This window comes from Mesoplodon densirostris, chromosome X, assembly GCF_025265405.1.
Source record: "Mesoplodon densirostris isolate mMesDen1 chromosome X, mMesDen1 primary haplotype, whole genome shotgun sequence".
NCBI classification, from domain to species: Eukaryota; Metazoa; Chordata; class Mammalia; order Artiodactyla; family Ziphiidae; genus Mesoplodon; species Mesoplodon densirostris.
This window is the reverse complement of record NC_082681.1, coordinates 36,710,731-36,738,377: the sequence shown is the minus strand read 5'-3', so window position 1 is coordinate 36,738,377 and position 27,647 is coordinate 36,710,731. Positions and strand designations below refer to the sequence as shown.

General features: G+C 36.5%; 1 protein-coding gene across 1 annotated transcript in view; it reads left to right on the top strand.

The window, feature by feature from the left end:
- HTR2C (5-hydroxytryptamine receptor 2C) overlaps positions 1-24,241 on the top strand; it is a 139,423-nt gene extending 115,182 nt beyond the window's left edge. Inside the window, exon 4 of the mRNA XM_060087337.1 lies at positions 23,418-24,241. Coding sequence (XP_059943320.1) covers positions 23,418-24,241 — 824 coding nt within the window. The remainder of the gene's footprint in view (positions 1-23,417) is intronic.
- The last annotated feature ends 3,406 nt before the right edge of the window (positions 24,242-27,647 follow it).

The window sequence follows — 27,647 nt, the reverse complement described above, 5'->3', positions numbered from 1 at the left end:
TCCCAGTTCATCCCACCCTCCCCTTCTAAATCCAGTGTCTGTGACCAATAAAAATAGTTTACTTATATTGACTTCTCTTTTCACTGATTGTGGTTCCCACCTTTCTGTTCCTTTGGTTAGCTGATAACTTTTGATTTAAAACTGGACATTTTTATACTTTGTGATATTCTGGAGTTTGTTTTCTCTTGTGAAGATTATAGTTTTTGCCTTATAGTAGGCAGTTACCTTTCTGTACTCAAACTATAAAACTTGTGTCCCTCACATTATGCAGCATCTAATGCCTCTGCTCAGTTTTCTTGGCTTCCAGCTCCTACTTTTTTAGTGTATTTCTCCTATATTTCTTCTGTGCCTGTGTAGTTTAAAGATCAGTCAATAATTGAGGTAGAGTTTATATACAGATTTACAGGTGTTATTGAGGAATTCTGCATCTATGTACATAAATGATATTGTTCTATAAAAGTCCTATCAGATAAAGTCATTAGGTTTTCATATCAGGGTTATGCTGGCCTCATAACATTAGTGAGGGGTATTTCTTACTTTTCCACTTGTGTAAATTTGATGTTTCTCTCTTAAATGTTTGAAAGAATTAATTAATGAAGCCATTTGGATTTGGAGAAGTTTTTATATATTAGTTCAATTACTTTAATAGATGAAGAGAAATTTCAATTTTCTATTTCTTTCCATTTTGATTTACTTTAGTTCATAGCCAGTTAATAAGGCAAATATAAATAATAGAGGTAACAAAGATTGGGAGAATGGTGGCGCAGTGGTTAAAAATCCACCTGCCAATGCAGGGGACATAGGTTTGAGCCTGGTCCGGGAAGATCCCACATGCTGGCGGAGCAACAAAGCCCGTGAGCCACAACTAGTGAGCCTGTGCTCTAGGGCCCATGAGCCACAACTACTGAGCCCACATGCCACAACTGCTGAAGCCTGCACTCCTAGAGCCTGTGCTCCACAACAAGAGAAGCCACCGCAGTGAGAAGCCCACACACTGCAACGAAGAGTAGCCCCCACTCGCCACAACTAGAGAAAGCCCACATACAGCAACAAAGACCCAATGCAGCCAAAAATAAATAAAATTAAATAAAATGTTCCCAGGTGACACCAATGCCACCGGCCACAGACCATACATTAAAGAGCAAGGGGTAACATAGTCGTTTAGGTTAATAAATAAATAAATAAATTTATTAAAAAAAGAAAAAGATTGGGGGAAAATTTAAAACTTTTTAACTTGAAGATAACAATTGTCTGTGGAGACTCTTAAGGAATCTATTACACTAAAAAGAAAACTACTAATATAAATAAGTAAATTTACCAAGATATGACTGTTTGTGTCTTCATATTTAAAGTTCATCTCTTGAGATTAGATCATTCCCTAACACCATACACAAAAATAAGCCCAAAATGGATTAAAGACCTAAATGTAAGGCCAGAAACTATCAAACTCTTAGAGGAAAACATAGGTAGAACACTCTATGACATAAATCACAGCAAGATCCTTTTGGACCCACCTCCTAGAGAAATGGAAATAAAAACAAAGATAAACAAATGGGACCTAATGAAACTTCAAAGCTTTTGCACAGCAAAGGAAACCATAAACAAGACCAAAAGACAACCCTCAGAATGGGAGAAAATATTTGCAAATGAAGCAACTGACAAAGGATTAATCTCCAAAATTTACAAGCAGCTCATGCAGCTCAATAGCAAAAAAACAAACAACCCAATCCAAAAATGGGCAGAAGACTTAAATAGGCATTTCTCCAAAGAAGATATACAGACTGCCAACAAACACATGAAAGAATGCTCAACATCATTAATCATTAAAGAAATAGAAATCAAAACTACAATGAGATATCATCTCACACCAGTCAGAATGGCCATCATCAAGAAATCTAGAAACAATAAATGCTGGAGAGGGTGTGGAGAAAAGGGAACACTCTTGCACTGCTGGTGGGAATGTGAATTGGTACAGCCACTATGGAGAACAGTATGGAGGTTCCTTAAAAAACTAAAAATAAAACTACCATATGACCCAGCAATCCCACTACTAGGCATATACCCTGAGAAAACCATAATTCAAAAAGAGACATGTACCAAAATGTTCATTGCAGCTCTATTCACAATAGCCCGGAGCTGGAAACAACCTAAGTGTCCATCATCGGATGAATGGATAAAGAAGATGTGGCACATATATACAATGGAATATTACTCAGCCATAAAAAGAAACGAAACTGAGCTATTTGTAATGAGGTGGATAGACCTAGAGTCTGTCATACAGAGTGAAGTAAGTCAGAAAGAGAAAGACAAATACTGTATGCTAACACATATATATGGAATTAAAAAAAAAAAAAGTCATGAAGAACCTAGGGGTAAAACGGGAATAAGGACACAGACCTACTTGAGAATGGACTTGAGGATATGGGGAGGGGGAAGAGTAAGCTGTGACAAAGCGGAAGAGTGGCATGGACATATATACACTACCAAACGTAAGGTAGATAGATAGTGGGAAGCAGCCGCAGAGCACAGGGAGATCAGCTCGGTGCTTTGTGACCGCCTGGAGGGGTGGGATGGGGAGGGTGGGAGGGAGGGAGATGCATGAGGGAAGGGATGTGGGAACAGATGTATATGTATGACTGATTCACTTTGTTATAAAGCAGAAACTAATAAAAAAAAAAGATAATAAATAAATAAATAAATAAATAAAGTTCATCTCTTTTAGACAGTGTTAGTCTTGCTTTTTTATCCTACTATAAAAAGTGCTATCTTCTAACTGGAGTATTTGGTCCAATTACATTTTATATAATTATTGATATAACTGGATTTAAGTCTGACATCTTGTTCTTTGCTTTCTATTTGTTTCATTTGATTTTTGTTCCTCTGTTCTTTTTTTGCTTTCTCTTCTGTTTACCAAATATTATTAACATTACATTTCAGTTCCTTTATTGTTTTTTAACCACACATCTTTTAAATTATATTTAGTTGATCTAGGTTAATCTAGGAATTACCACATGCTTTCTTAGCTCATAACCATCCTTAAATTCAATAATAAACCACTTTCCCACTTCAGACTTCAGAAATGTAAGAAATTTAAAATAGTATAATTTCATTTACCAAGCCTTTTCTTTTTGTTCTTGTTTTCATGTATGCTACTTCTACATATATTACTGACATAACCTTAAATTTAAATTATTTTTGCTTCAAAACCTCATTTATACATTCTAAGAAATTAGGATAAAACAAAAGTTAGTCTTTCACATTTACTTATGTATTTACCATTTCACATGCTCCTCTTTCCTTTTGTAGATCTGAATGTCCACCTGGTATCATTTCCATCAACCTCTAAAGATCTTCCTTTAGCATTTCTTTTAATGAAGATCTATTAGCAACAAATTCTTCCAGCTTTAGTTTATCTGAAAAATGCCTTAATTTTACCCTTATTTTTGAAGGATCTGTTCACTGAACATAAAATTCTGGTTTAACAGCTGTGAGTTTGTATCGTTTATATGTATTCTTTAAAAATACTTTAAAAGAAAGTTTTATTATCTTCCATTCTCTATGGAATCTGATGTGAAAGTCCTTGTATATTTCTATATTAATCTTCTCTATGAAATGTGTCATTTTTCTCTGGCTACCTTTTAGATTTCTTATTTATATTGGTTACAAGTACTTTGATTATAATATTCTTATGTTTTGTTTCCTTTGGGTTTATTCTACTAGAGATTTGTTGAGATTCATAGATCTATAGATTAATGCTTTTCACCAAATTTGAGAAGTTTTTACCACTATTTCTTCAAATGTTTGCCTGCCCCATTATTTATCCTCTTCTTAGACTCCAGTTTATGTGTGTGTCAGAGTGCTTTATATTGTCCCACAGGTCACTGAAACTCTATTTTTAAATTTTTTTGTTTTTGTTCTTCTGATTAATTTGTATAAATATCTTTAAGTTCATGGTTCCTTTCTTCTGCCATCTCCACTTGTCTATTAAACTTATGCAGTTTATTTTTCATTCAAATATTTAACCTTGTAATTCCAAAACTTCCATCCTATTCATTTTACAATTTACATTTCTCTGCTGAGAGTTAGCATCCCTTAACCCATTAGGACCACATTTGCCTTTAAGTCCTTGAACATCTTAATAATAGTTGCTATAAATTCCTTATCTGATCATTCCAATATTAAGCGGTACAGGGAGTCTTTTTTCATTGACTGCTTTTTGGGTAATTAATATCTTAATTTCTTATTTCTTAGCCTATCTATATTTTTGTAATTTTATACAGAGCACTGTAAAGGATACATTGCAAAGAGTCTGGAATGTGTTGTTTCTTTTAAAGAGTGTTCAGTTTGGGGGTGGCATGCTATTAATTTATTGTCTGTTCTTCTTGATCCTACTGAGGTTCAGTTTTAGACTTTATTATGGTGCATCTTTTAAGGCCATGATCCTTACTGCTAGGCATGGCTGTTCCTTAGTTTCAGCTGAATCCTCAAGATGTTAGTTATGTGTTAATGTGGTGTCTCCCTTCTGGCTGGGTCAGACTCTAACTTCTAGGACTGTGTAACTTCTATATATTTGTTATGCCCTTGTCCCCATAGCTACCACTGTCTGCTAGGCCTTATGGAGTCTCATCTGCAGATGTGCACCCTAGCCCTCAATCAAATTCCTAGAGGGTATGCTCACAAATACTTCTGGGTCTCCTCCTCTGCATGGTTCCCTCTTCTCTTATATCTTTCCTAGGAAGTCCCAGGTGCTTTGGCAGCCCTGAACTCTGATCTCTGCCTGCTTATTTCAGCAAGAGAGCCCATCCCTTTTTGGGCTCCATTTCCCTGTGTCACAATCAAGAAATTGTCTCCAGTTAGAGAGGGGTAGAGTGAATAAAGGACTTATTTCATGTATTTCCCTTATCTTAAAAAGCAAAATTCTATACCAAATACTGCCAAATGCCTGAAAAGAGTTGTATCATATATTCTATCCAGTTTTATCTTTGTGTTTGGAAGGATGGCAAGTCTGATGCCAAGGACTCTATGTCATGGCTGAAAAAAATAACTCCAATTTTAAAAAGTTTGTTTCATCATTTTGCTTAAATTTGAGTGATATGTATTGACCTTCTTCAAGTTCATTGATCATTACTTCTATTGATCCCATCCAATGATTTTTCTTAATTTTAAATAATGAATTTTTTCAGTTTTAGAGGCTTTCCTCTTTTTTTTTAGTTTCCACATCTATCCTGAAATTCCCACCTCTACAAGCATGTGTTTACATTTTCTAGTAGATGATTTAATATATTTATCATAGTTAAAGCTCTTGTCTGTTAATTTCAAGATCTGGGTCATGTGTGGATCTATTTCTATTGCTATTTTCTTTCTTTATTATGCGTCACATTTTTCTGTTTCTTTGTATATTTAGTCATTTTATACACATACTCTTATGGAGGCCTTGTTTTTGCTTTTTTATGGTGGGTTCCAGGTTTGCTTTTATTCCTAGGTCAAATCCTTTATTCTCAAGAAATTGGCTTTTTTCCTAAGACATGCTCCTTCTGAGTATAGATGAAAAGGCCAGGGTGTTTACTAAGCTTTCCTAACCTGGTGTGATGCAAACTCCCAACTCTGTTTCCTTTTCAGTAGAAAACTGTTGAGATCTCTATTAAATATTTTCAACCTCTCAAATGTTGCTTGCTCCATGAGTTCCTTGGAGAGTCACAAATAAAGGACTCAGGTGTCAAACAAGAATGTGAGGGAAGTTTGTATAGAAATTTTAAACCCTCTCCTGCCTGTAGCTTGTCCTATTTCTGATTGCACAGTCCCCTGTAGTTTCTACCTGCTTTTTGTTCACTCTCAAGTATCTTTGCATGTTGGGTGTTTTAAATTTTGTTCAAGCTTTTGATTGTTGTCAGCAGGAGACCTAGTCTTCTATAAACTATTCCACCATTATTAGAAAATGACAGTATTTACTTACGAGTTCTTATAGTTTTTTGTGGCAGGAAGTTAAATCTGACTCAGATACCAGCTACTACATCATGACTATAGCTGGGAGTTTGTATGGGTTTTGTTTGTTTGTTTGTTTGTTTTGCAGTATGCGGGTCTCTCACTGTTGTGGCCTCTCCCATTGTGGAGCACAGGCTCAAGACGCACAGGCTCAGCGGCCATGGCTCACGGGCCTAGCCGCTCCACGGCATGTGGGATCTTCCCGGACCAGGGCACGAACCCATGTCCCCTGCACCTCAACCACTGCGCCACCAGGGAAGCCTGAGTTTGTATGTTTTGATGGTGAAAAAAATTTGCATTTTTTCTTCTAGTTTTATTGAGATATAATTGACATACAGCACTGTATAAATCTAAGGTATACAGCATAATGGTTTGACTTACATGCACCATGAAAAGAAAAGATTACCATGAAAAGATTACCAAAATAAGTTTAGTGGCTCTCCATCATCTCATATAGATACAAAATTTAAAAAATAAAAGTTTTTTCCTTGAGATGAGAACCCCTTCCCTCTTAATAACTTTCATATATAACATACAGCAGAGTTAATTATATTTATCATGCTGTACATTGTGCCCCTAGTACTTATTTGTCTTATAAGTGGAAGTTTGTACCTTTTGACTGTCTTCATCCAATTCCCCCTCCTCCCACCTCCCGCCTCTGGTAACCACAAATCTGATCTCTTTTGCTATGAGCTTGTTTATTTGTTTTTGAAGTGTAATTGACCTACAACACTATGTTGGTTCCTGGTACACAACATAGTGATTCAATATTTCTATACATTTCAAATTGGTCACCCTGAGAAATCTAGTTACAGTATGTCACCATACAAAGATATTACTTAATTATTGACTATATACACCACACTGTACATTTTATACTCATGACTCATTTATTTTGTAACTGGAAGTTTGTACCTCTTAATCTCCCTCACCAATCCTCTCCTTCCCTACCCCCCTCCCCTCCAGAAACAACCTGTTTGATCTCTGTATCTATGACTCTGTTTCTGTTTTGCTATGTTTGTTCATTTTGTTTTTTAGATTCCACATATAAGTGAAATCATACAGTATTTTGTCTTTGACATTTCACTTAGCAAAATACCCTCTATGTCCATCCATGTTGTCATAAATGACAAGATTTCATTCTTTTTTATGGCTGAGTAATGTTCCATTGTGTGTGTGTGTGTGTGTATATATATATATATATATATATATACCACATCTTCTTTATCCTTTCATTTATTGATGGGCAGTTGGGTTGCTTCCATATCTTGGCTATTATAAATAACACTGCCATGAACCGGGAGGGCATATATCTTTTCAAATTAGTGTTTTTGTTTCCTTTGAATAAATACCCAGGGGTAGAATTGTTGGATTGTACAGTAGTTCTATTTTTAAATTTCTTGAGAAATCTCCATACTGTTTTCCATAGTGGCTGCACCAATTTACATTCCCACCAACAGTACACAACTGTTCCTTTTTCTTCACATCCTCACCAACAATGATTATTTGTTGTCATTTTGATAATAGCCATTCTGACAGGTGTGAGGTGATAGCTCATTGTGGTTTTGGTTTCCTTTTCCCCAGTGATTAGTGATATTGAGAATCTTTTCATGTGCCTGTTGGCCATCTGTATATCTTCTTTGGAAAAATGTCTACTCAAGTCCTATGCCAATTATTTTAATGGGCTATTTACTTTTTATGTGAGTTGTGTGAGTTCTTTGTATATTTTGCAGATAACCCCTTATTAGTTACATCATTTATCTTCTCCCATTCAGTAGGCGGCCTTTTCACTTTGTTGATAATATCCTTTGTTCTGCAAAAGCTTTTTAGTTTGATGTAGTTCCATTTGTTTATTTTTGCCTTGTTGGCCTTGCCTGAGGAGACTTATTCAAAAATAATATTGCTAAGACCGATGTTAAGGAGCACACTGCCTACATTTTCTTCTAGGAGTTTTATGATTTCAGGTCTTACATTTAAGTCTTCAATCCATTTTGAGTTTATTTTCATACGAGGTGTGAAAGTAGTCCAGTTTGATTCTTCTACATGTAGCTGTCCAGTTTTACTGACACCATTTATTGAAGAGGCTGTCTTTTCTCCATTGTATATTCTTGCCTCCTCTATCATAGATAAATTGACCATATAACTGTGAATTCATTCCTAGGTTCTCTATTCTCTTCCGTTGACCTAAGTGTGTTTCTTGAGCCAGTATCATACTGTTTTGATTACTGTAGATTTGTAGTGTAGTTAGAAATCAGGGAGCATGATACCACCAGCTTTGTTCTTTTTTCTCAAGATAGTTTTGGCTATTCAGAGTCTTTTGTGTTTCCATACAAATTGGGAAATTTTTTGTTCTAGTTCTGTGGGAAATGCCTTTTGGTATTTTGATAGGGATTGCACTGAATCTGTAGATTGCCTTGGGTAGTATGGTCGTTTTAACAATATTAATTCTTCCAGTTCATGAACACAGTATATCTTTCCATCTGTTTGTTTCATCTTCAATTTCTTTCAACAATGTCTTATAGTTTTCCAATACAGGTCTTCTATTTCCTTAGTTAGACTTAATGTTAGGTATTTTATTCTTTTTGATGCTATTATAAATGTAATTGTTTCCTTAATTTCTCTTTCTGATAGTTTGCTGTTAGTGTATAGAAATGCAACAGATTTCTGCATATTAATTTTGTATCCCACAACTTTACCAAATTCGTTGATGAGTTCTAGTAGTTTTTGTAGAAATCTTTATGCATCTATATATAATATCATGTCATCTGCAAACAGTGACAGTTTTACCTTTTCCATTCCAATTTGGATTCCTTTTATTTATTTTTCTTGTCTGATTGCTGTGGCTAGGAATTCCAATACTATGCTGAATAAAAGTGGTGAGAGGGCCTCCCTGGTGGCGCAAGTGGTTGAGAGTCCGCCTGCCGATGCAGGGGATACGGGTTCGTGCCCCGGTCTGGGAGGATCCCATATGCCGCGGAGCGGCTGGGCCCGTGAGCCATGGCCGCTGAGCCTGCGCGTCCGGAGCCTGCACGTCCGGAGCCTGTGCTCCGCAACGGGGGAGGCCACAACAGTGAGAGGCCCGCATACCGCAAAAAAAAAAAAAAAAGTGGTGAGAGTGGGGCATCATTCTCTTTGTTTCTAATCTTAGAGGAAATGCTTTCAGCTTTTAACCACTGAGTATGTTGTTAGCTGTGGGCTTGTCATATATGGCCTTTTATGTTGACTTATGTTCGCTCTATACTCACTTTCTGGAGAGTTTTTATCAAAAATCAATGTTGAATTTTGTCAAAAGCTTTTTCTGTATCTACTGAGAGGATCATATTTTTATTCTTCAATTTGTTAATATGGTGTATGACATGATTGATGTTTGAATATTGAACCATCCTTGCATCCCTGGGATAAACCCCATTTCAGCATGGTCTATTATTCTTTTAATGTATTGTTGAATTCAGCTTGCTAATATTTTGTTAAGGATGTTTTTGTATCTATGTTCATTAGTGCTATTGGTCTGTAATTTTCTTTTTTTGTGATATCTTTTCTGGTTTTGGCAGCAGGACGATGCTGGCCTTTTGGAATGCATTTGGAAATATTCCTTTCTCTTCAAGTTTTTGGAATAGTCTGAGAAGGATAGACATTAACTCTTTTCTAAATATTTGGTAGAATTCCCCTTTGTCACCATCTGTTCCTGGAATTTTGTTTTATTACTGATTGAATTTTATTACTCAAAATTGGTCTGTTCATATTTTCTATTTCTTCCTGATTCAGTCTTGGGAGGTACGTTTCTAGGAATTTGTCCATTTCTTCTAAGTTGTCCATTTTATTGGTATAGACTTGCTCATAGTAATATTTTATGATCCTTTGTAGTTCTGTGATGTTGACTTAACTTCCCATTTTTCATTTCTGAATTTATAGTTTTGAACCCTCTCTCATTTTTTCTTCATGAGTCTGGTTAAAGGTTCATCAATTTTGTTTATCTTTTTAAAGAACAAGCTCTTAGTTTTATTGATCTTTTCTTTTTTTGTCTCTATTTTATTTATTTCTACTCTGATATTTATGATTTCTTTCCTTCTACTAACTTGGGGTTTTGTTCTATTTCTAGTTCATTTAGTGTAAGGTTTGGTTGTATATTTGAGATTTTCTGGTTTCCTGAGGCAGGCTTGTATCACTGTAAACTTCCCTTCTAGAACTGCTTTTGCTGCATCACATAGATTTTGGATCATCATGCTTTCATTTTCATTTGTCTCCAGGTATTTTTTGATCTCCTCTCTGATTTCTTCAGAGACCTATTGGTTATTTAGCAGCATATTGTTTAGCCTCCATGTGTTTATGATTTTTGCAGTTTTTATCTTGCAGTTGATTTCTGATCTCATAGTGTTGCAATGTGATGTTTAATATGATTTCAATCTTCTTCAATTTACTAAGATTTGTTTTGTAGCTTAGCATGGGATCTACTCTGGAGAATGTTCCATGTGCACTTGAAAAGAATGTGTATTCTGCTGCTTTGCGTGGAATGTTCTATATAAATCTATTAGGTCCATCCAGTATAATGTATCATCTAAGGCCAGTGTTTCCTTACTGATTTTTGGTCTGGATGATCTGTCCATTGATGTAAGTGGAGTGTTAAAATCCCCTACTATTATTGTGTTCCTGTCAATTCCTCCTTTTATCTGTTAATATTCACTTTACACATTTAGGTGCTCCTACGTTGGGTGCATATATATTTACAGTTGTTATATCTTCTTTTGGATTGATCCCTTGATCCTTATGTAATGTCCTTCTTTGTCTCTTGTAACAGTTTTTATTTTAAAGTTTATTTTTTGCGGTATAAGTATTTCTGTGCTGGCTTTCTTTTCATTTCTATTTGCATGGAATAACTTCTTCCATCCCCTCAGTTTCATTCTCTTGTCTTTCGATCTCAAGTGAGTCTCTTGTAGGCAGCATAGTTATGGGGCTTGTTTTTGGATCTGTTCAACCACTCTATGTCTTTTGATTGGAACATTAATTCATTTACATTTAAGTAATTATTGATAGGTATGTACTTATTGCCATTTTGTTCATTGTTTTGGGGCTATTTTGTAGTTCTATTTTTTTCATTTATACTTCTTTTGTTCTCTTCCCTTGTGTTTTGATAACTATCTTTAGTGTTATGTTTGGTCTTCTTTCTCTTTTTGTGTGTATTTCTATTATAGATTTTGTTTGTGGTTACAGTGAGCTTTATATATATCTATATAAATATAAGATTATTTTAAGTTTCTATCTCTTAAGTTCAAATGCATTTTAACAAACCTGAATTTTTATGCCCTTCCTCACTTTTAATGTTTTGGACATCATATTTTACAACTTTTTTGTTTTGTGCATCCCTTAACTACTTACTGTGGATATAGATGACTTTACTACTTTTGTCTTTTAAGCTTCTTACTAATTTCATAAGTGATTGATCTACTACCTTTACTATATATTTGTCTTTAGCAATGGGATTTTCTCCTTTTGTAATTTTCATTTTTCTGGTTGTGGAGTTGTGGTCTTTCTTTTCCAATTAGAGTAGTACCTTTAATATTTCTTCTGAAACTGATTTCATGGTTCTGAATTCTTTTAGCTTTTGCACATCTGCAAAATTCTTGATCTCTCCTTTAATTCTGAATGACAGCCCTGTTAGGTAGAATATTCTTGGTAGTAGGTTTTTTTCTTTCATCACTTTTAATATATCATGCCACTCTTTCTGACCTGCAGAGTTTCTGCTGAAAAGTCAACTGATAGACTCATGGGAGTTCCCTTGTACATAACTTGCTGCTTTTAAGATTCTCTTTTTATCTTTAATTTTTGCCATTTTAGTTACAATGTGTCTTGGCCTGTTCCTCTTTGAGTTTATCCTGTTTGAGACTCTCTATGATTCCTGGACCTGGATGGCTGTTTCCTTTCCCAGGTTAAAGAAGTTTTCAGCTATTATGACTTCAAATAAATTCCCTGCACATTTTTCTCTCTCTTCTCTTTCTGGGATCCCTACAATGCAAGTGTTAATAGGCTTGATGTTGTCCCAGAGGTCTCTTAAACTGTCCTGATTTTTTTTTTTTTTTTCTTTTTGAGGTATGCGGGCCTCTCACTGCTGTGGCCTCTCCCGCTGCGGAGCACAGGCTCCGGACGCGCAGGCCCAGCGGCCACGGCTCACGGGCCCAGCCGCTCCGTGGCATATGGGATCCTCCCAGACCGGGGCACGAACCCATATCCCCTGCATCGGCAGGCGGACTCCCAACCACCGCGCCACCAGGGAGGCCCTGTCCTGATATTTTTAAAAAAATTTTTTTCTGTTCAGCCTCAGTGATTTCCACTGCTCTGCTTTCCGGTTCCCTGATCTCTTCCTTTGTATCATCTAATCTACTGTTGATTCCTTCTGGTTTATTTTTTATTTCAGTTATTGTATTCTTCAGCTTTGCTTGGTTTTTATTTACATTTTCTAACTCTTTGTTTAAAAACTTCTAACATCTCACTGTGTTTATCCATCCTTCTCCTGAGTTATTTGAGCACCTTCATGATCATTACCTTGAATTCTTTATCAGATAGATTGTTTATCTCCATTTAGTTCTTCTGAGGCTTTATCTTGTTCCTCCTTTAGGCACATATTTCTCTGCTGCCTCATTTTACCTAATTTGCTGTTTTTATTTCTATGTTTCTGGTAGGTGGGTTACATTTCCTGACCTTGGAGAAGTGGCCTTATGCAGGAGACTTCCTATGCCTTTCAGCAGTGCACTGCCCTCTGGTCAACAGAGCTACATGCTCTAGTGGTGTCATCTATGTGAGCTGCATGGGCCCTTTTTTTGTGGTGGGCTGACTACTATAGGCATGCTTGTAGGTAAGGCTGGCCCCCAGTCTGGTTGGTTGCTGGACTCTGCCTAGTGTGAAGATTGTTGGCTGCTGGTGGGCAGGGCTGTGTCCCATCATGTCTGGTGGCACAGTCCAGTGGTTCCTGAGGCTAATGCTGGCCTGCTGGTGGGCAGGGTTGGGTCCTGTGCCCTCTGGTGCTAGAATTGGCACTTGCCAGCACCAGTGTCCTCATGGTAGAATGAGCTCCCCAAAATGGCTACTGCTAGCATGTATGTCCCTAGGGTGGATCCCAGTTTTCTCCTGACTCTCCAGGAGGCTAAGATAGCAAGTGGTTATGACCCAGGCTCCTTTCAAATTACTGCTTCTGTCCTGGGTCTCAGAGCTTGTGAGGCTTTGTGTGTGCCAAGAGTGGAGTCTCTTCTCCCTACAGTCCTCAACTTCCCCAAAAGTAAGCCCCACTGGCCTTCAAAGCCAAACATTCTGGGGGCTTGTCTTCCTGGTGCAAGGTCCCTGGGCAAGGAGCCCAACATGGGGCTTGGACCACTCATTCCTTGGGAAGAACCCTTGCAATTGTAATATCCTCTCATTTGTGGGTTACCTACCCAGGGGGATGGGTCTTGACTATATTGTGTCTCTACCCCTCCAACCTTTCTCATTTTGGTTCCTTCTTTATATCTTTAGTTGTAAAAGATCTTTACTACCAGTCTTCAGGTTGTCCTCATTGATGGTTGTTCTGTAAATAGTTGTAATTTTGATGTTCCTATGAGAGGAGGTGAACTCAGGGTCTTTCTACTTCACCATCTTGGCCACTCCCTCCCTGCATCTTTATTTTAACTAACTTATAACTGAAATTTGGGATTTACTTCAATTACAAGTGTAAGCATTAAACCAAAATAGTAATTTGAAATATCTGTAACAGTATCACCAATAGGCATTACAAATACTTGAAAATCATATTCAGTTGTGGCAGATATCTTGCCATATGATAGTTGCTCATCACTATTTCAAATTTCAGGAGCTGTTAGGCCCATTACTAGATTTTGTTATTTAATGTGCTAATTAAAACCTGCATATACTACTGTTTCTAAATTTTATCTTTAATATTTTGATAGCAGAATGTCAAAATAATTTATTTCCTTTGCAATCTCCTGTATGTTATTTTATACATTCAAAACATTATTCTAAGAAGAGATCCTTAGGTACAAAAAGGTTTGGAACCCTTTCCCTAGATTTTTGTATGACTTCTTTTCACCAAAGGTCTCCCTAAAAGATCATGACCTTGAAGTTTCCCTTTATAAGAAAGATCCTGTTCCAAACTTACACCTGTCTCCTGAGTTTTAAACAACTATATTCACAGAGAATTCGATATTGATACTCACAAACATCTCCAACTTCACACAATCCAAAGTGAGTCCATTACTTTCACTGCCAAAATCCTGCTCCTTCATCTATGTTCTTGTGCTTAATGGCATCCCCATCTACCTAATGACACAAAACAGAAATTTTCATTTACTTATTAACTCTTGCCTCTCCCTCACATGCCACATCCTATCAATCATCAGATCCTATCAATGGAACTTCTAAATAGCTCAAAAAATCTGTCTATTCTCCCAATCCCCTCTACTCTTCCCTTAATTTAGACTCTCTTCTTTCCCTTGTATAATAATTTTCTTTTAAACCTGTTACAAGAGAATTGAGGCCACCCTCTACCCAAGTCTTGACTTTCTTCCTGGAACCCATGAGTCTATTTTTTCTCAAGTTCTCAGGGTCTGGCTCCATTACTCAATGTCTTTTTCTCCACATCTTCAAACTCCCTCTCCTGAATATTTTTCCAATAGCATGTAAGGGTGTTCAACTGTCTGATTTTATCTTTAAGAAAGCTGACTATCCACACTCATCTATCTGCATTTACTCTCCTTATTTCTCACTGCTTTGTGGAATCAACAGATACACATTTAAATCACTTTGTGCATCCAGTTAACAACTCTGTTCTTTTCCCATTTAACACTTTCTTCTCATCTCTCTTCTACCTTTTTGTATAGGGCTCAATAATTTCTGCCATCCATTCACACTATGTCTTCTAATAGAAAGGAACCACCAGTCTTTAGTCCTAGTGTAATTTTTCCAACTGTTTCCAACTTTGCCTCCTCAGGGACCTTTATCTATCATCTTAACCTTTCTTTTCTGTATCTTTAAGCTCTTCCACTCTATTGGTTTTCACCTTTAATGTGTAAGCATATTATTGCACCTTAAATATAATCTTAGTTTCCTCAATCTTCATTAGCTTATGAGCAACGTAGGGGAGGAAAAATAATTTTCCCTCTACGCTTCTGAGTTTTTGGCTTAGACTCCTATAATAAAACACAGTTTAAAAAGAGAAGACAAACAAGTTTATTAACATGTATATGTTATGTATACATGGGAGATACCCAGAAAAACTAAGTCTAACTTCCCCAAATGGTGTAAGCCATCACCTTAAATACCATCTTCAGCTAAAGACAAATAAAGATGTGGGGTGGGGGAAACAAGTTATAAGAGGTGACCAGGAAAAGCTAGGTAAACAAGGGTTAGGTTTGTTATGCAGAATTAAGTGGGCTTCTTCTCCATTGATAAGATTCTCTTATGATTTAGTCATCCTTCTCTTCCAGGTACAGAGAGGAAATGTTTACGAATGGAGATTTCCTTTGTAAATGCAAATTTCTCTTAGGCTGTTTTCAGAGCTTCTCTTGTGTCTGTCATTTCTCAAAATAATCAACCCAAAATAATCCTTACGGCCAAAGACGCATATTTTGGGGTGGCATATTCTGCTACTCATCAGTAGTAATGTTGCCATATTTCGATGTTACCTCAAATTTCACTTCCTCATGCACTCAGCCATATTATAGTTGGACCTCCCTAGGACCTCCCTCACTGTTAAAAAATAAAATTCAACTGAGTAAATTGGGAGATCTAATTGGCTTTATTCAATGATTCATGAATTGGGTAGCATCCCTTCTAGTGAATAGATAAGCTCTTCAAGGGACTGGACAAAATGGAAGGTTTTTACAGGCAGAAGGAGAATGGGGCAAGGAAGTTATTAGCAAAAGAAAATAATTATTTCAGGTTAGGTCATCTTCTTTTGAGGGAAAAGGTAATGGAAGGGGTCATTATGCAGATTACCTCATTAGTGCTGACCAGGAAATTTCAGATTGCTTAAAAGTCACATTATTGGGAGAAGTTGAGACTGCTATTAAGCCTTGGTTTGCCGTCATGAAGGCAGATGACTCCGTTTGGTGCTTGATATTTCTTTTTAACACCCAGCTGTCCAGAAACTCTTACTCAAGTTTATCTTACAAACTCTGGGCATTCCTTTTGTCACCTCATGAACTGTCTTCTCATGCTTTCCTGCTTATGAAGAAACTTCTTTAGTTCCACTTTCCTCAAAGTCATTTAAGGTCTTTTCCTTACTCGATATCCTTCATTCATGCATGCCTAGGTTCCTACTCTTCCCAAAGCTAAAAACTCCTTAAGTTCAAAGTTGATTCTCAATCTGATTCTGACTTCCTTAAAATTCCCACTGCATCATCACAATACTGATTTATCTGCCAAAGTATGCAAAATGTTTCTCCAACTCTCAGTCACACTTTGTCACCTGAGAACTAAGGCAGCACTGCTTGTGTTTGTCTTCTATGTTCTTCTCTGAAAATAGTTCCTTCATCTTCTGCTGTCAATTCCCACTGTCAAGGGACTCGCTTATTACTCCGTGAGGCAAGGGACCACTCCCATCAGCCTGACATTGTGTCATCCTCCTAGGTGTCCTTGAAAAAATTCCTCTCCATGAAAAACTCATGAAAATAGATACCTAGGAGATAGCCCTGCAGTTCAGTAAAAAATTCCCTTAATCTATGTTTTCATTTTGATGTTGGTCAATCTGCTCCAGGAAATGTATTTTATAATCTCTCTTTCCTCTGTCTAATTACCATTATTCATCCCTTGGCAATCTGTTTCCTGTCTTCACTACTCCACTATAATTGTTCTCTCTATAATCACGAGTGACCTCCTCATTTTCAAAGACAGAGGAAATGTTTCAAATTCTAGACCCTTCTGTGACATTTGATGCTGTTGAGGATGCCTTGTTCAGAACACTCCCTATTTTTGCCTGTTATGACATAATTTTTCGTTCACAGTGTGAACTGTTACCATGCGGCTGATAGCCATTTTGCAAATTTTGCTACTGATAATTTTGATCTTACCAGAAGATGTCAAAAGAACTTTATCAGACCGGGCTCACACATACACTGACAATGTAATGCTATGTAATGACTACTGTCTGGCCAACACTGATTGTAAGATACTATCAATTGTAAGATGCATCACACATTAGAAGATGTTAAAATCTAAAAGAAATGTACATCTAAGAATCATCGGCATATGGTATTATTATCTGATTGAAGAGAATTGATCTGTGTTGCTTGAATTCAAGGCTTCAAGAAATAATGCGAACATCTTTATACATTCTCTGAACTTACTTGCCTTATCTGAAGTAAAATAACTGCACCAAGTTATTTTATGGTTTTTATGAGGCTAGAATAAAATAATGCGTATAGAGTATATACTGCAGATACAGTACCAAAGTTAGTAAGCACTCAATAAATGATAGTTAGTAGTCGTGGTAGTCATAGTAACACATATTTTCAATAAAAACTTGAACTATAACTATTACTGAATTCAGTGTTCCTAAAATGCTAAGACTCCACAAGTTTATTGAAAGTATTTTTTTCTCTCTGAGTTTAAGTAACCTTAAAGAATAATAATCACTTTTACAGGATTTTCTGAGAACTAAATGATAATGCATGCAAAATATTTGACTGTTTATTGGTTGAAGTAGTACCTGATATTTTCAGCCGAATGTGAATTATAACTTATCTTTGTTGTTTCTAAAATTCTAAAGATGATATAGATTTATTGAAGGTAATTTCAGAAAGACTTACTAATTCTAGTTAATAATTCCTTCTCTTTATGTTTTTTGTCTGGATTAAATAATATATGAAACTATATAATTATTAAACACATGACTCAGTGTGTGACAAATAAAAAGCACTCAGTAAAAAGTAGTTATTATTATTGCAGTTGTTGTTATTTATACCTGGTATTTTCTTTCTTTTTTTTTAACGTTTTTATTGGAGTATAATTGCTTTACAATGGTGTGTTAGTTTCTGCTTTATAACAAAGTGAATCAGTTATACATATATCCCCATATCTCTTCCCTCTTGCATTTCCCTCCCTCCCACCCTCCCTATCCCACCCTTCTAGCTGGTCACAAAGCACCGAGCTGATCTCCCTGTGCTATGCAGCTGCTTCCCACTAGCTATCTGTTTTATTTTTGGTACTGTATATATGTCTATATACACACTACCACTCTCTCACTTTGTCCCAGCTTACCCTTCCCCCTCCCAGTGTCCTCAAGTCCATTCTCTAGTAGGTCTGTGTCTTTATTCCCATCTTGCCCCTAGGTTCTTCATGAACTTTTTTTTTTAGATTCCATATATATGTGTTAGCATACGGTATTTGTTTTTCTCTTTCTGACTTACTTCACTCTGTATGACAGACTCTAGGTCCATCCACCTCACTACAAATAACTCAATTTCATTTCTTTTTATAGCTGAGTAATATTCCATTTATATATATGCCACATCTTCTTTATCCATTCATCTGTCGATGGACACTTAGGTTGCTTCCATGTCCTGGCTATTGTAAATAGAGCTGCAATGAACGTTGTGGTACATGACTCCTTTTGAATTATGGTTTTCTCAGGGTATATGCCCAGTAGTGGGATTGCTGGGTCATATGGTAGTTTTATTTTTAGTTTTTTAAGGAACCTCCATACTGTTCTCCATAGTGGCTGTATCAATTTACATTCCCACCAACAGTGTATGAGGGTTCCCTTTTCTCCACACCCTCTCCAGCATTTATTGTTTGTAGATTTTTTGATGATGGCCATTCTGACCGGTGTGAGATGATATCGTATTGTAGTTTTGATTTGCATTTCTCTAATGATTAATGATGTTGAGCATTCTTTCATGTGTTTGTTGGCAATCTGTATGTCTTCTTTGGAGTTCATTTTCACCTTTTCTCCTTGGACATATCAATGGTTTAAAAATATCAAAGACTGCTCCATTATATTTGCTAAATTAATTTAACTTTTCTGAAGTTAACTTCACCAAATAACATGCACCTTTCATAATTTTTACAACAATGAGTGAGATGATGCATGTAAAATATTTAGTTGCTATTATTGATGTTGTTTATGTTTACCCTGACATAACATCACCTGAATTTCTACTAGCTGAAAAATTTTAAATACTGAGAAAGACTTTATAAATTTGCTGAATTTAACTCTCCAGGGCTTAAGTAACTTCATCCATTAATATAGAACAGCACCTCTCAAACTCTTTGATGTCAGGACCTATTTATAATTTTCGAAATAGTTGAAGACCTCAAAGAGCTTTTGTTTGTATGGATTATAACTCTTGATATTTATTATAACTTAAAACTGAGAAATGTTTAACATATTTATGAATCATTTCATTTTAAATAACAGCAATGAATCCATTTAATGTTAACATAAATATTTTTTATAAAAATAAACTATATTTCCCAAAAATAATTGGGAGAAGGCTGACATTGTTTTACAGTTTTAAAATCTCTTTAATATTTAGTTTTAGGGAAATATAGTTGGATTCTCATTTATGTATCTGCATTCAACCTGTTTTATGTTATTTGGGTTGAAGTTTATAAAGAAAATGCAGTTTTAAAGATAAATAGCTGGAAAAAGGAAACATAGCAAACTCTCTAAAAGAGTATCAGAGGCCCCCCAGGGTCCTTGAACCACACTTTGAAAACTGTTGACATATACTTTTAATTTTTTTTAAAGTATTGATTAAGATAATCTGTACAATAGATACTGCTATTAATGCTGCTTTAGTTGCTATTATTTATATTTCATTTCCAGATACTGACAAAGAACTTGAGTTTCTTGTTTTGTTGACTGCATTCACAGTTTCTAAAAAAACAAAAACAAATAAACTAGTGATGATATAGATTTGGTAAAATGGTTAAGCTCCTTCACCAAATAATATCTGTATTTTAGGAGTTTTAACCAAATTGAGATAATACATTTTATATCTTTAATATAATATATAATATATATATATATATTATATATATATATATTATATATATATAATATATCTTTAATATGCATGGCTCAATGCCTGGCATCCAAGATAGACTAAGTAAAAGGCAGCTTTAGAATCACTCTTTGTTCAATGTACATAAAATTATACAAATAGATGCCAGGGATAAAATTGGCCTCACATACCCAATAACACCTTTAGCTCATCTGGGATAACTCTGCTACCCTCTCTTGTTGTCTCTCAACAGGCTTACTTTTAGGCCCAAGAATCCTTTATGAAAGTGGATAAATCTTTTAACAGAAACAAGTTAATACCAGTTCAGAGCTGGGCTCTGAGTAATGCTGACTTCCACTGATCTTCTGATCAGAGTGTGAGGCCTTCCCTAGAAACTTGTTATCTAGAAATACCTAAAATATTGTGCAGCATTTCCTTGGGAATTGAATCTCCACTCCAGCACTTGTTTCCTGAGTGTACATATGTCTACCCTTGTCAGGGTTCCTCCAGAATGAATGCAAACTCCCCAGATCAAGTTTCTAGCCTCAGGCTCTGGTTCCCACATTGCTGGAGGGCAGGGGAGGGGGGCAGTTTGGAAGGGGAGCCATTCCACTATACCCCTCCTCTGGTCTTGCTATAGGATCCTGAGAAAGTATAACATAGTTTTCTACCAACATTTTGTCAGAAAATCACCTTCTTCTCCATATTTATATGCAAATGTTGAGTGTTTCCAATCAGGAGGCCAAGATTTTTGCTCTAGAAGTAATCACTTCCAAAGTTAGCAGTGGTAGTAAATCCTAGAGACTGTTATGATCTGAGGTCTAACAGCCATTTCTTTCTCTGTTTCAGAAAGGACTTCTATGTCTTCTTTTAATTTCTTCAATTTTTAAAATATTAAATTTTTGTTACAGACACTTTCAAAGATTGTAAAGTTAGATAGAATTATATAATAAAACCCCATGTACTCATTACCCCGCTCCAAGATTTATCAGTTTATGGACTACCTTCTTTCATCCATACTTCCATCCACTTCTCCCTCCCATATTATTTTGAAATAAACCTCAGAATCATAATACTTTGTCCTTAAATACTTCAGTCTCTGTATCTAAAAATATAAGATTTTTTCTATATAACCACAATATCAACATCACTTTTAAAAATTAATGAACAAAAATTATTTAATATCATCAAAAGGCCAAACGTTGTTCAAAATTTCCACCTGTGTCATGAATATTTTTTAAAATTTATTTCAATCAAGATCCCAAGAAGGTCCACATATTATAATTGCTTGATAGGTCTTTTAAGTCTCTCTTAATCTTAGGTTCTCTGTCTAATTTTTTCTCTTGTAAATGATTTGTGTTTAAGTAACCCGTCCCTCTTTTCTTAATCTCATATTAGCTTCCTTAACTCCAGAAAATTTCCTGCAGCCTAATCCTCACTAAAACATTTCATGAAGGATAAGCCAATACTGACTTTTTGCAGGCAAGCTGGATCTACACTCTTTCTAGATATTCCCTCATATTTATAACTTTTGGAATAAAGATCCTAACAGTACAAACTGACCACATTCTTACCTGTCATTTTATAACTCTTAAGAAATGTAATCTGCATGGTTCATCAAACTGGGTAAATATTACCTTCTGATACTTGCCACTCTTCCCATCCAGAGTTCAAAGGTCTTTTCACCAGATCCTGCACTGTATTACCTGAGGACACTTTCTGTTTGCAGTGTCTCCTAGTTTTCACAGCCGTTTTTACTTTCTTGAATGGCATGCCCAGGTTCAGGGTTGCAGGTATGTACCAATACCCCGGGAAGTCTTGTCACATCTATCACTGGTTCTCTTACCATCACTTGGCCTCTTTCTCTAGAAAAAACAAACAAACAAAAAAACCGGTCATTTAAGAAATTCAGGGTCTGAGTTAGAAGGCTTAAAGATCACTTTCCAAAGACTCTTTCTTCCTCATGTCTTCCTAGAAATTAATTACCAATCAATATCCTCAGCGAGCTCTTAGCAAAGAAACATTTACCATTTATTTCCTTCTTGATCATCCAGCCAAACACTCTATACCTGACAAAGTGTCTTAAGACAACCTGTAGGGGAGTTCCCTGGTGGCCTAGCGGTTGGGATTCTGGGTTCAATCCCTGGTCGGGAAACTGAGATCCCACCACCCACGCGGTGTGGTAAAAAAAAAAAAAAAAAAAAAAAGACAGTTTATAGGGACTTTCAGTTTCAGATTTGTCACTGTTCCCTGTGTGTTCCCTAAAGCCAGCAATGATCTTTGAGAGTGCGCTTCTATCCCCTCTCACAGTTCGTAGTGCAGATATCCACCAGCTCAGGATTCCTCATAATAATCTCATAGAATCCTAAAAATGCAATCTGAATTTTCCCAGGCTTCAAGTTCCTGTGGACACAAGAGAGAATAAATTAACATTAAAATTTGAATTTCACTTGCAAGTTATCCCTACTTATTAATGTAGGACCTCCTCAAGATCTACCATAATGATTTCTAAAAATTTCTAGGTTTCTTACTTATGCTCAGGCATAAGATCACCTTCTGCTCCCACCTCCTTATTGATATTTTCTGCCTGTGAGCTTCTTTATTAATGGAAGTGCTTACAAAATTACTACGTCTCAGTATTCTTAAAAAACAAAAGTGTTCACAACTCCACACAGAAATGGGAGGACTGTATCTTTCCCAACTCAGCATTTCTATCTGTCTCTTGACCCTGCTTAAGCACAGTCTCAGGAAAATGCTAAAAAGACAGTCCTTTCAGTTTCTGCATAGATTATGTCTACACTGTGGTTGGATCTAATTCCTGTTTGGGGGCCATACTATCCTCTCCATCTCCAGTAACTACAGAGCTCCTAGGCCCTGTCTCCAAAGGACACACACACAGAAGTTCCTCTTCTTTACCACTTTCCTCAGGAAAAGATGTCCTCAGCTAAAAGCTCAGCCAACCCTGATATGCTATAATTACTCTTGTAGGTGGCATATACATCATTTTTATTGCATTTGGAAGATGCTTAAAAATGAAGTTGAATTTATTGACGTCACTGAGTATAGATGCAAAGTTATTCACTTATTCAACAAATATTTATTGAGTGTTTCTATGAGCCAGGACAGTTCTAGGAATTGGAGATAAAACAAAAAAGACACGAACCACTCTTATGCACAACCATACCTATAATTATCTCAATAATGATAATTCCACATCTTCTACAGGAAATTTGGCGAGAAGGCATTCCTAACTTGAAAAAAGCTGTCATTTTCTGATATCATACTGCTACTCTTTCATGTGACTACCCATTTATGCTGTGAATAGCCTTCAACAGATAGATCTAAATTTTCTTCAGTGAAATGCAATTAAATGCGTCCTACTGTACAAATCTGTGCGACCCTTCAATATGTTGTAACAATGTCCTACCTTCTTTTCTGTTCCTGTAGGTGTATCAGTTCCTATCCCAGTGATTGGGCTGAGGGATGAAGACAAGGTGTTCATCAACAACACCACCTGCGTGCTGAATGACCCAAATTTCGTTCTTATTGGGTCCTTCGTAGCTTTCTTCATACCGCTGACGATCATGGTGATTACATACTGTCTAACGATCCACGTCCTTCGCCGACAAGCTCTGATGTTACTGCATGGCCACATGGAGGAACCGCCTGGAATAAGCCTGGATTTCCTGAAGTGCTGCAAGAGGAATACTGATGAAGAGAACTCTGCAAACCCTAACCAAGATTTGAACCCACGCCGAAGGAAGAAGAAGGAAAGACGGCCAAGGGGCACCATGCAAGCTATCAACAATGAACGGAAAGCCTCGAAAGTCCTTGGCATTGTTTTCTTTGTGTTTCTGATCATGTGGTGCCCGTTTTTTATTACTAATATCCTGTCGGTTCTTTGTGGGAAGGCTTGTAATCAAAAGCTAATGGAAAAACTTCTGAATGTGTTTGTTTGGATTGGCTATGTTTGTTCAGGAATTAATCCTCTGGTGTACACTCTTTTCAACAAAGTTTACCGAAGAGCTTTCTCCAATTATTTGCGCTGCAATTATAAGGCAGATAAAAAACCTCCGATCAGACAAATCCCGAGAGTTGCTGCCACTGCTTTGTCTGGGAGGGAGCTTAATGTTAACATTTACCGGCACACCAATGAACCAGTGATTAAGAAAGCTGATGACCAGGAGGCCGGTATAGAGATGCAAATCGAGAATTTGGAGCTACCAGTTAATCCCTCCAATGTGGTTAGTGAGAGGATTAGTAGTGTGTAAAAAAGAGCGGTGCAGTCTTTTCCTACAGTAAAGCTACAAATGTAGGAAATTGTTCTATAATTCTTCTGTCGGTCATAACCTAATGTAAATATTGCTGTCTGAAAAAGTTGTTTTTATATATAGCTTTGCAATCCTGTACTTTACAATCATGCTTACAATAGTGAGATTTAGGGTTCTGTATTTACTGTTTATAATAGATTGAGAATAACTTACTTTGGTTGTTTGATGCAAACGTGTTGATTTTTTTCCCCCTTCCTTCCTTCCTCCCTCCTTCCCTCTCTCTCTTTCTTGCTTTCTTTCTTTCCCTCTTCTCTCTCTCTCTCTTTTTCTTTTTCACATAAGGAAGTGTTGAATCTTCATCTCAGGTGGCATTTGCAGGAGACCAGAATGATGCACAGGACAGTGGTTACATTTCAACCACGCCAAAATTGAACAAATTCAGTGAAATCTTTTTTCTGGGTTAACAGTAAATATACACTTTAAATTCTTGCTCAGCTCATCTACACACATAAACACAGTAAGATAGGTTCTGCCTTCTGATAATCTATCATAACTATTAGTGAGTCAAAGGCAGAACTTAGCCTTGTTGTCACACATAGGGGAAATTTTGACATTGTCAGAATGTTCTGTTGATATTTTACTCCAATGTCTGTCACCAGACATAGTGGTATTTTAACATAGCAGCTGGTTAACCAGGACTACAGAAGTGGAAGGATGATACGAGATATATACACCAATAATAGCTTTTCACTTCTTACAGACAATGTTTAAATTCTGATTATAATGACAAGCAAACTGGAATTAGTGTTTTCATTCTGGTCCTTAGTAAATACCTAATTCCATGATTGAACTGGGAAACAAAATCTCAGAGTTATTTCCCAATCCAGGATTCATCATCAATTGGGTTTTGATCTCAGGATCCTGGAAATTTGTGTGCTACACACAAAATGAAATTAGCATTTTGAGCCTTATTAAAATAGTATATTAATTATGGTACCTCTATCTATAGGACCTAATTTAGCAGTCCATTTTTGAGTAAAACTTGTGTTGGAAGCATAGATGATCAAAAGTTTGGAAGTTTTGCTTGATTAAGGACTACAGAACTGGGCCCTTAGAATGTGAAAAAAAAGTAATTAAAAAGAAGCTTTTACTGAACTTTGGGAAAAACAGAAATACAGAGTTTCCATTTGGATTTTAAACAAAATGTATCTCATTTACAGATCCTTCCAAACTCTCTAGTGCAGGCAAGGCTGCAGCTAATTTGTAAAAGTGGCAAGCTCTTCATTGTACTGCAATTATGTACCAGAAGTTTAAATCTTTGTTAAAATATAGTGTTGTGTTACAATAAGTGTTGGCCATTGTTTCATTCTTGGGCCTGCTGCTCTCTAAGAGTTCAGTACCATTTTACTAGTTTGTTAACCGTGAAAGGTTTTCAAACATTGCTAAAGACAGACCATTAAGTCTATGCTGTATGCAGAGTGTACAAGGGTTTCCAGTAACTGTATTTCCATGTGTGTCCATGTCACACAACTGTGGATCAATTTCTGAAGAGTTCATGATGCTATTTCTTATGCCTGTTACTTACACACCTTAGAGTATCTTGAAATTGGTGAAGGCAGAATCTGAATTTCTAAAACCCCTGGTGTGTGTCCTCAACACACAGCATAGATAAATCCAACAGTCTGTCACAAGGGCGGTGGGAGAGCCAACAGACGTATTTGAGGAAACTCATACAGTCTCTACGTGATTTGCAACACTGCCAAATGCTGGTCAATTGCTTGAGCATGCCCAATTATGACATGAAAGTAAAGTCTACCTGCCTGTTGGCTCTGTTGAACTGCATGTTAAAACAGTTATATGAAATTGAGTGAGATCTAATTCTTACTGAAACGAAAATGTCTGAAGAAACACACCATGCACTGAGCATGAGTTCTGCACATACAGATAGTGTCCTGCATGTATGCCGTGTATGATGCATAAATCCATCGATTTGTATTAATGTAAGGCAGAGTAGGTGATATAAGAAGGACTGAAGCAAATCCTTCAGCAGTCTTTAAAAAGACCACGCAAACAGATCTGAAGTATTGTGAGTATTAGAGAAAATTGGGAACATCTGATTTCTTTCCTGAACTATCGGGGCAAGCTCATAGCACATGTTTTACAAAGAAATAAAATATAAACCACAGATTTTCAAAAGCACTAGCAATAAGTTGAACGATAATAGCTTACAGCACATTTGTTAATAATTCTTATGCCATCAAGCAGTAGTACTTAATAGTACCCAACACAGTAATTATTCTCAAATTGTGTGCTATTCATAAGTTCTGTGCAGTTCGGTATGAAACAAGTATACTCATTTGGATATAAACCTTACAGTTCAATGTTAAACCTACAACTTTTATAAATGTTTTAAAGTCCATGTGATAAGTGTAAACGTGGTGAATTTACTGTCAAACAGATCATTTTGATGTCCTATTATGTATGTATATCTGTTTAAGACATGTGCAACAGACTGCCTTATATTATTTCCTGTAAGTCTTCTTTCATCAAATGGTACTTTTTGTGAGTGGTTGCAAAGCGTTGTCTTATTCCTGGTTCCTGTATGTTATCCATTCCAGGTTTTTGTGATACTTCCTATTAATTTATTAAATTTATTAAATGTTGCCTAATATGTCACGTGTCTTTTTTTCCCCCTGCATCTTTTGAGGGAAAAATACACCACTTCATTTCTTGGAAAATTAAATTGTAACCTGTTAAATAAGTTCATAAAGACAAATACAACCAGAAAATATTACTCTTCTCTATGTGCTCAAAGACTATGACACCTGAGGAAAGACAAGAGGTGTAAACAACAAACGCAATATTAATAACAACATCACTGATGCCTGATAAGCAGAATAACTGCAGTCTCAAATTATCCTACTTTCCTTAACCTGAGCAGGGGCCTGGGGTGGCTCATATGCTCTCCTTGCTATAGGTATCATTGCTATCTTATTCCCATCAAACTCTAAGCTCCCCAAGAATAGACAGGACCATGTTTACCTTATTGATGGTTTTATCCCCAGTTGATAGCGGCCACTCTATGTTCAACAGACATGTATTGAGCGTCAGTATTTGTGGGCATTGTATTATCTGTTCCTGTTGCCAAAAGGAGCCTTACAACTCCCCACTATTCAGTCATGTGGTGTGACTTGATTACCTTAACTGACCCCTATCCCAAATGGCTTTGGATACCTATGCAATCATCAGGGTCACCATACTAAGCTGTTCTGTTCCTCCATACCTGGAGCCATGGGTGACAAAATACACTGGCCTTTTCTTTCAAAATTTGTACCTTCCTGACGCTGAGTGAGCCCACTGGCATGAATTCAGCTCCCTGAGAAGAAAGCAGGAATACCTCATTCCT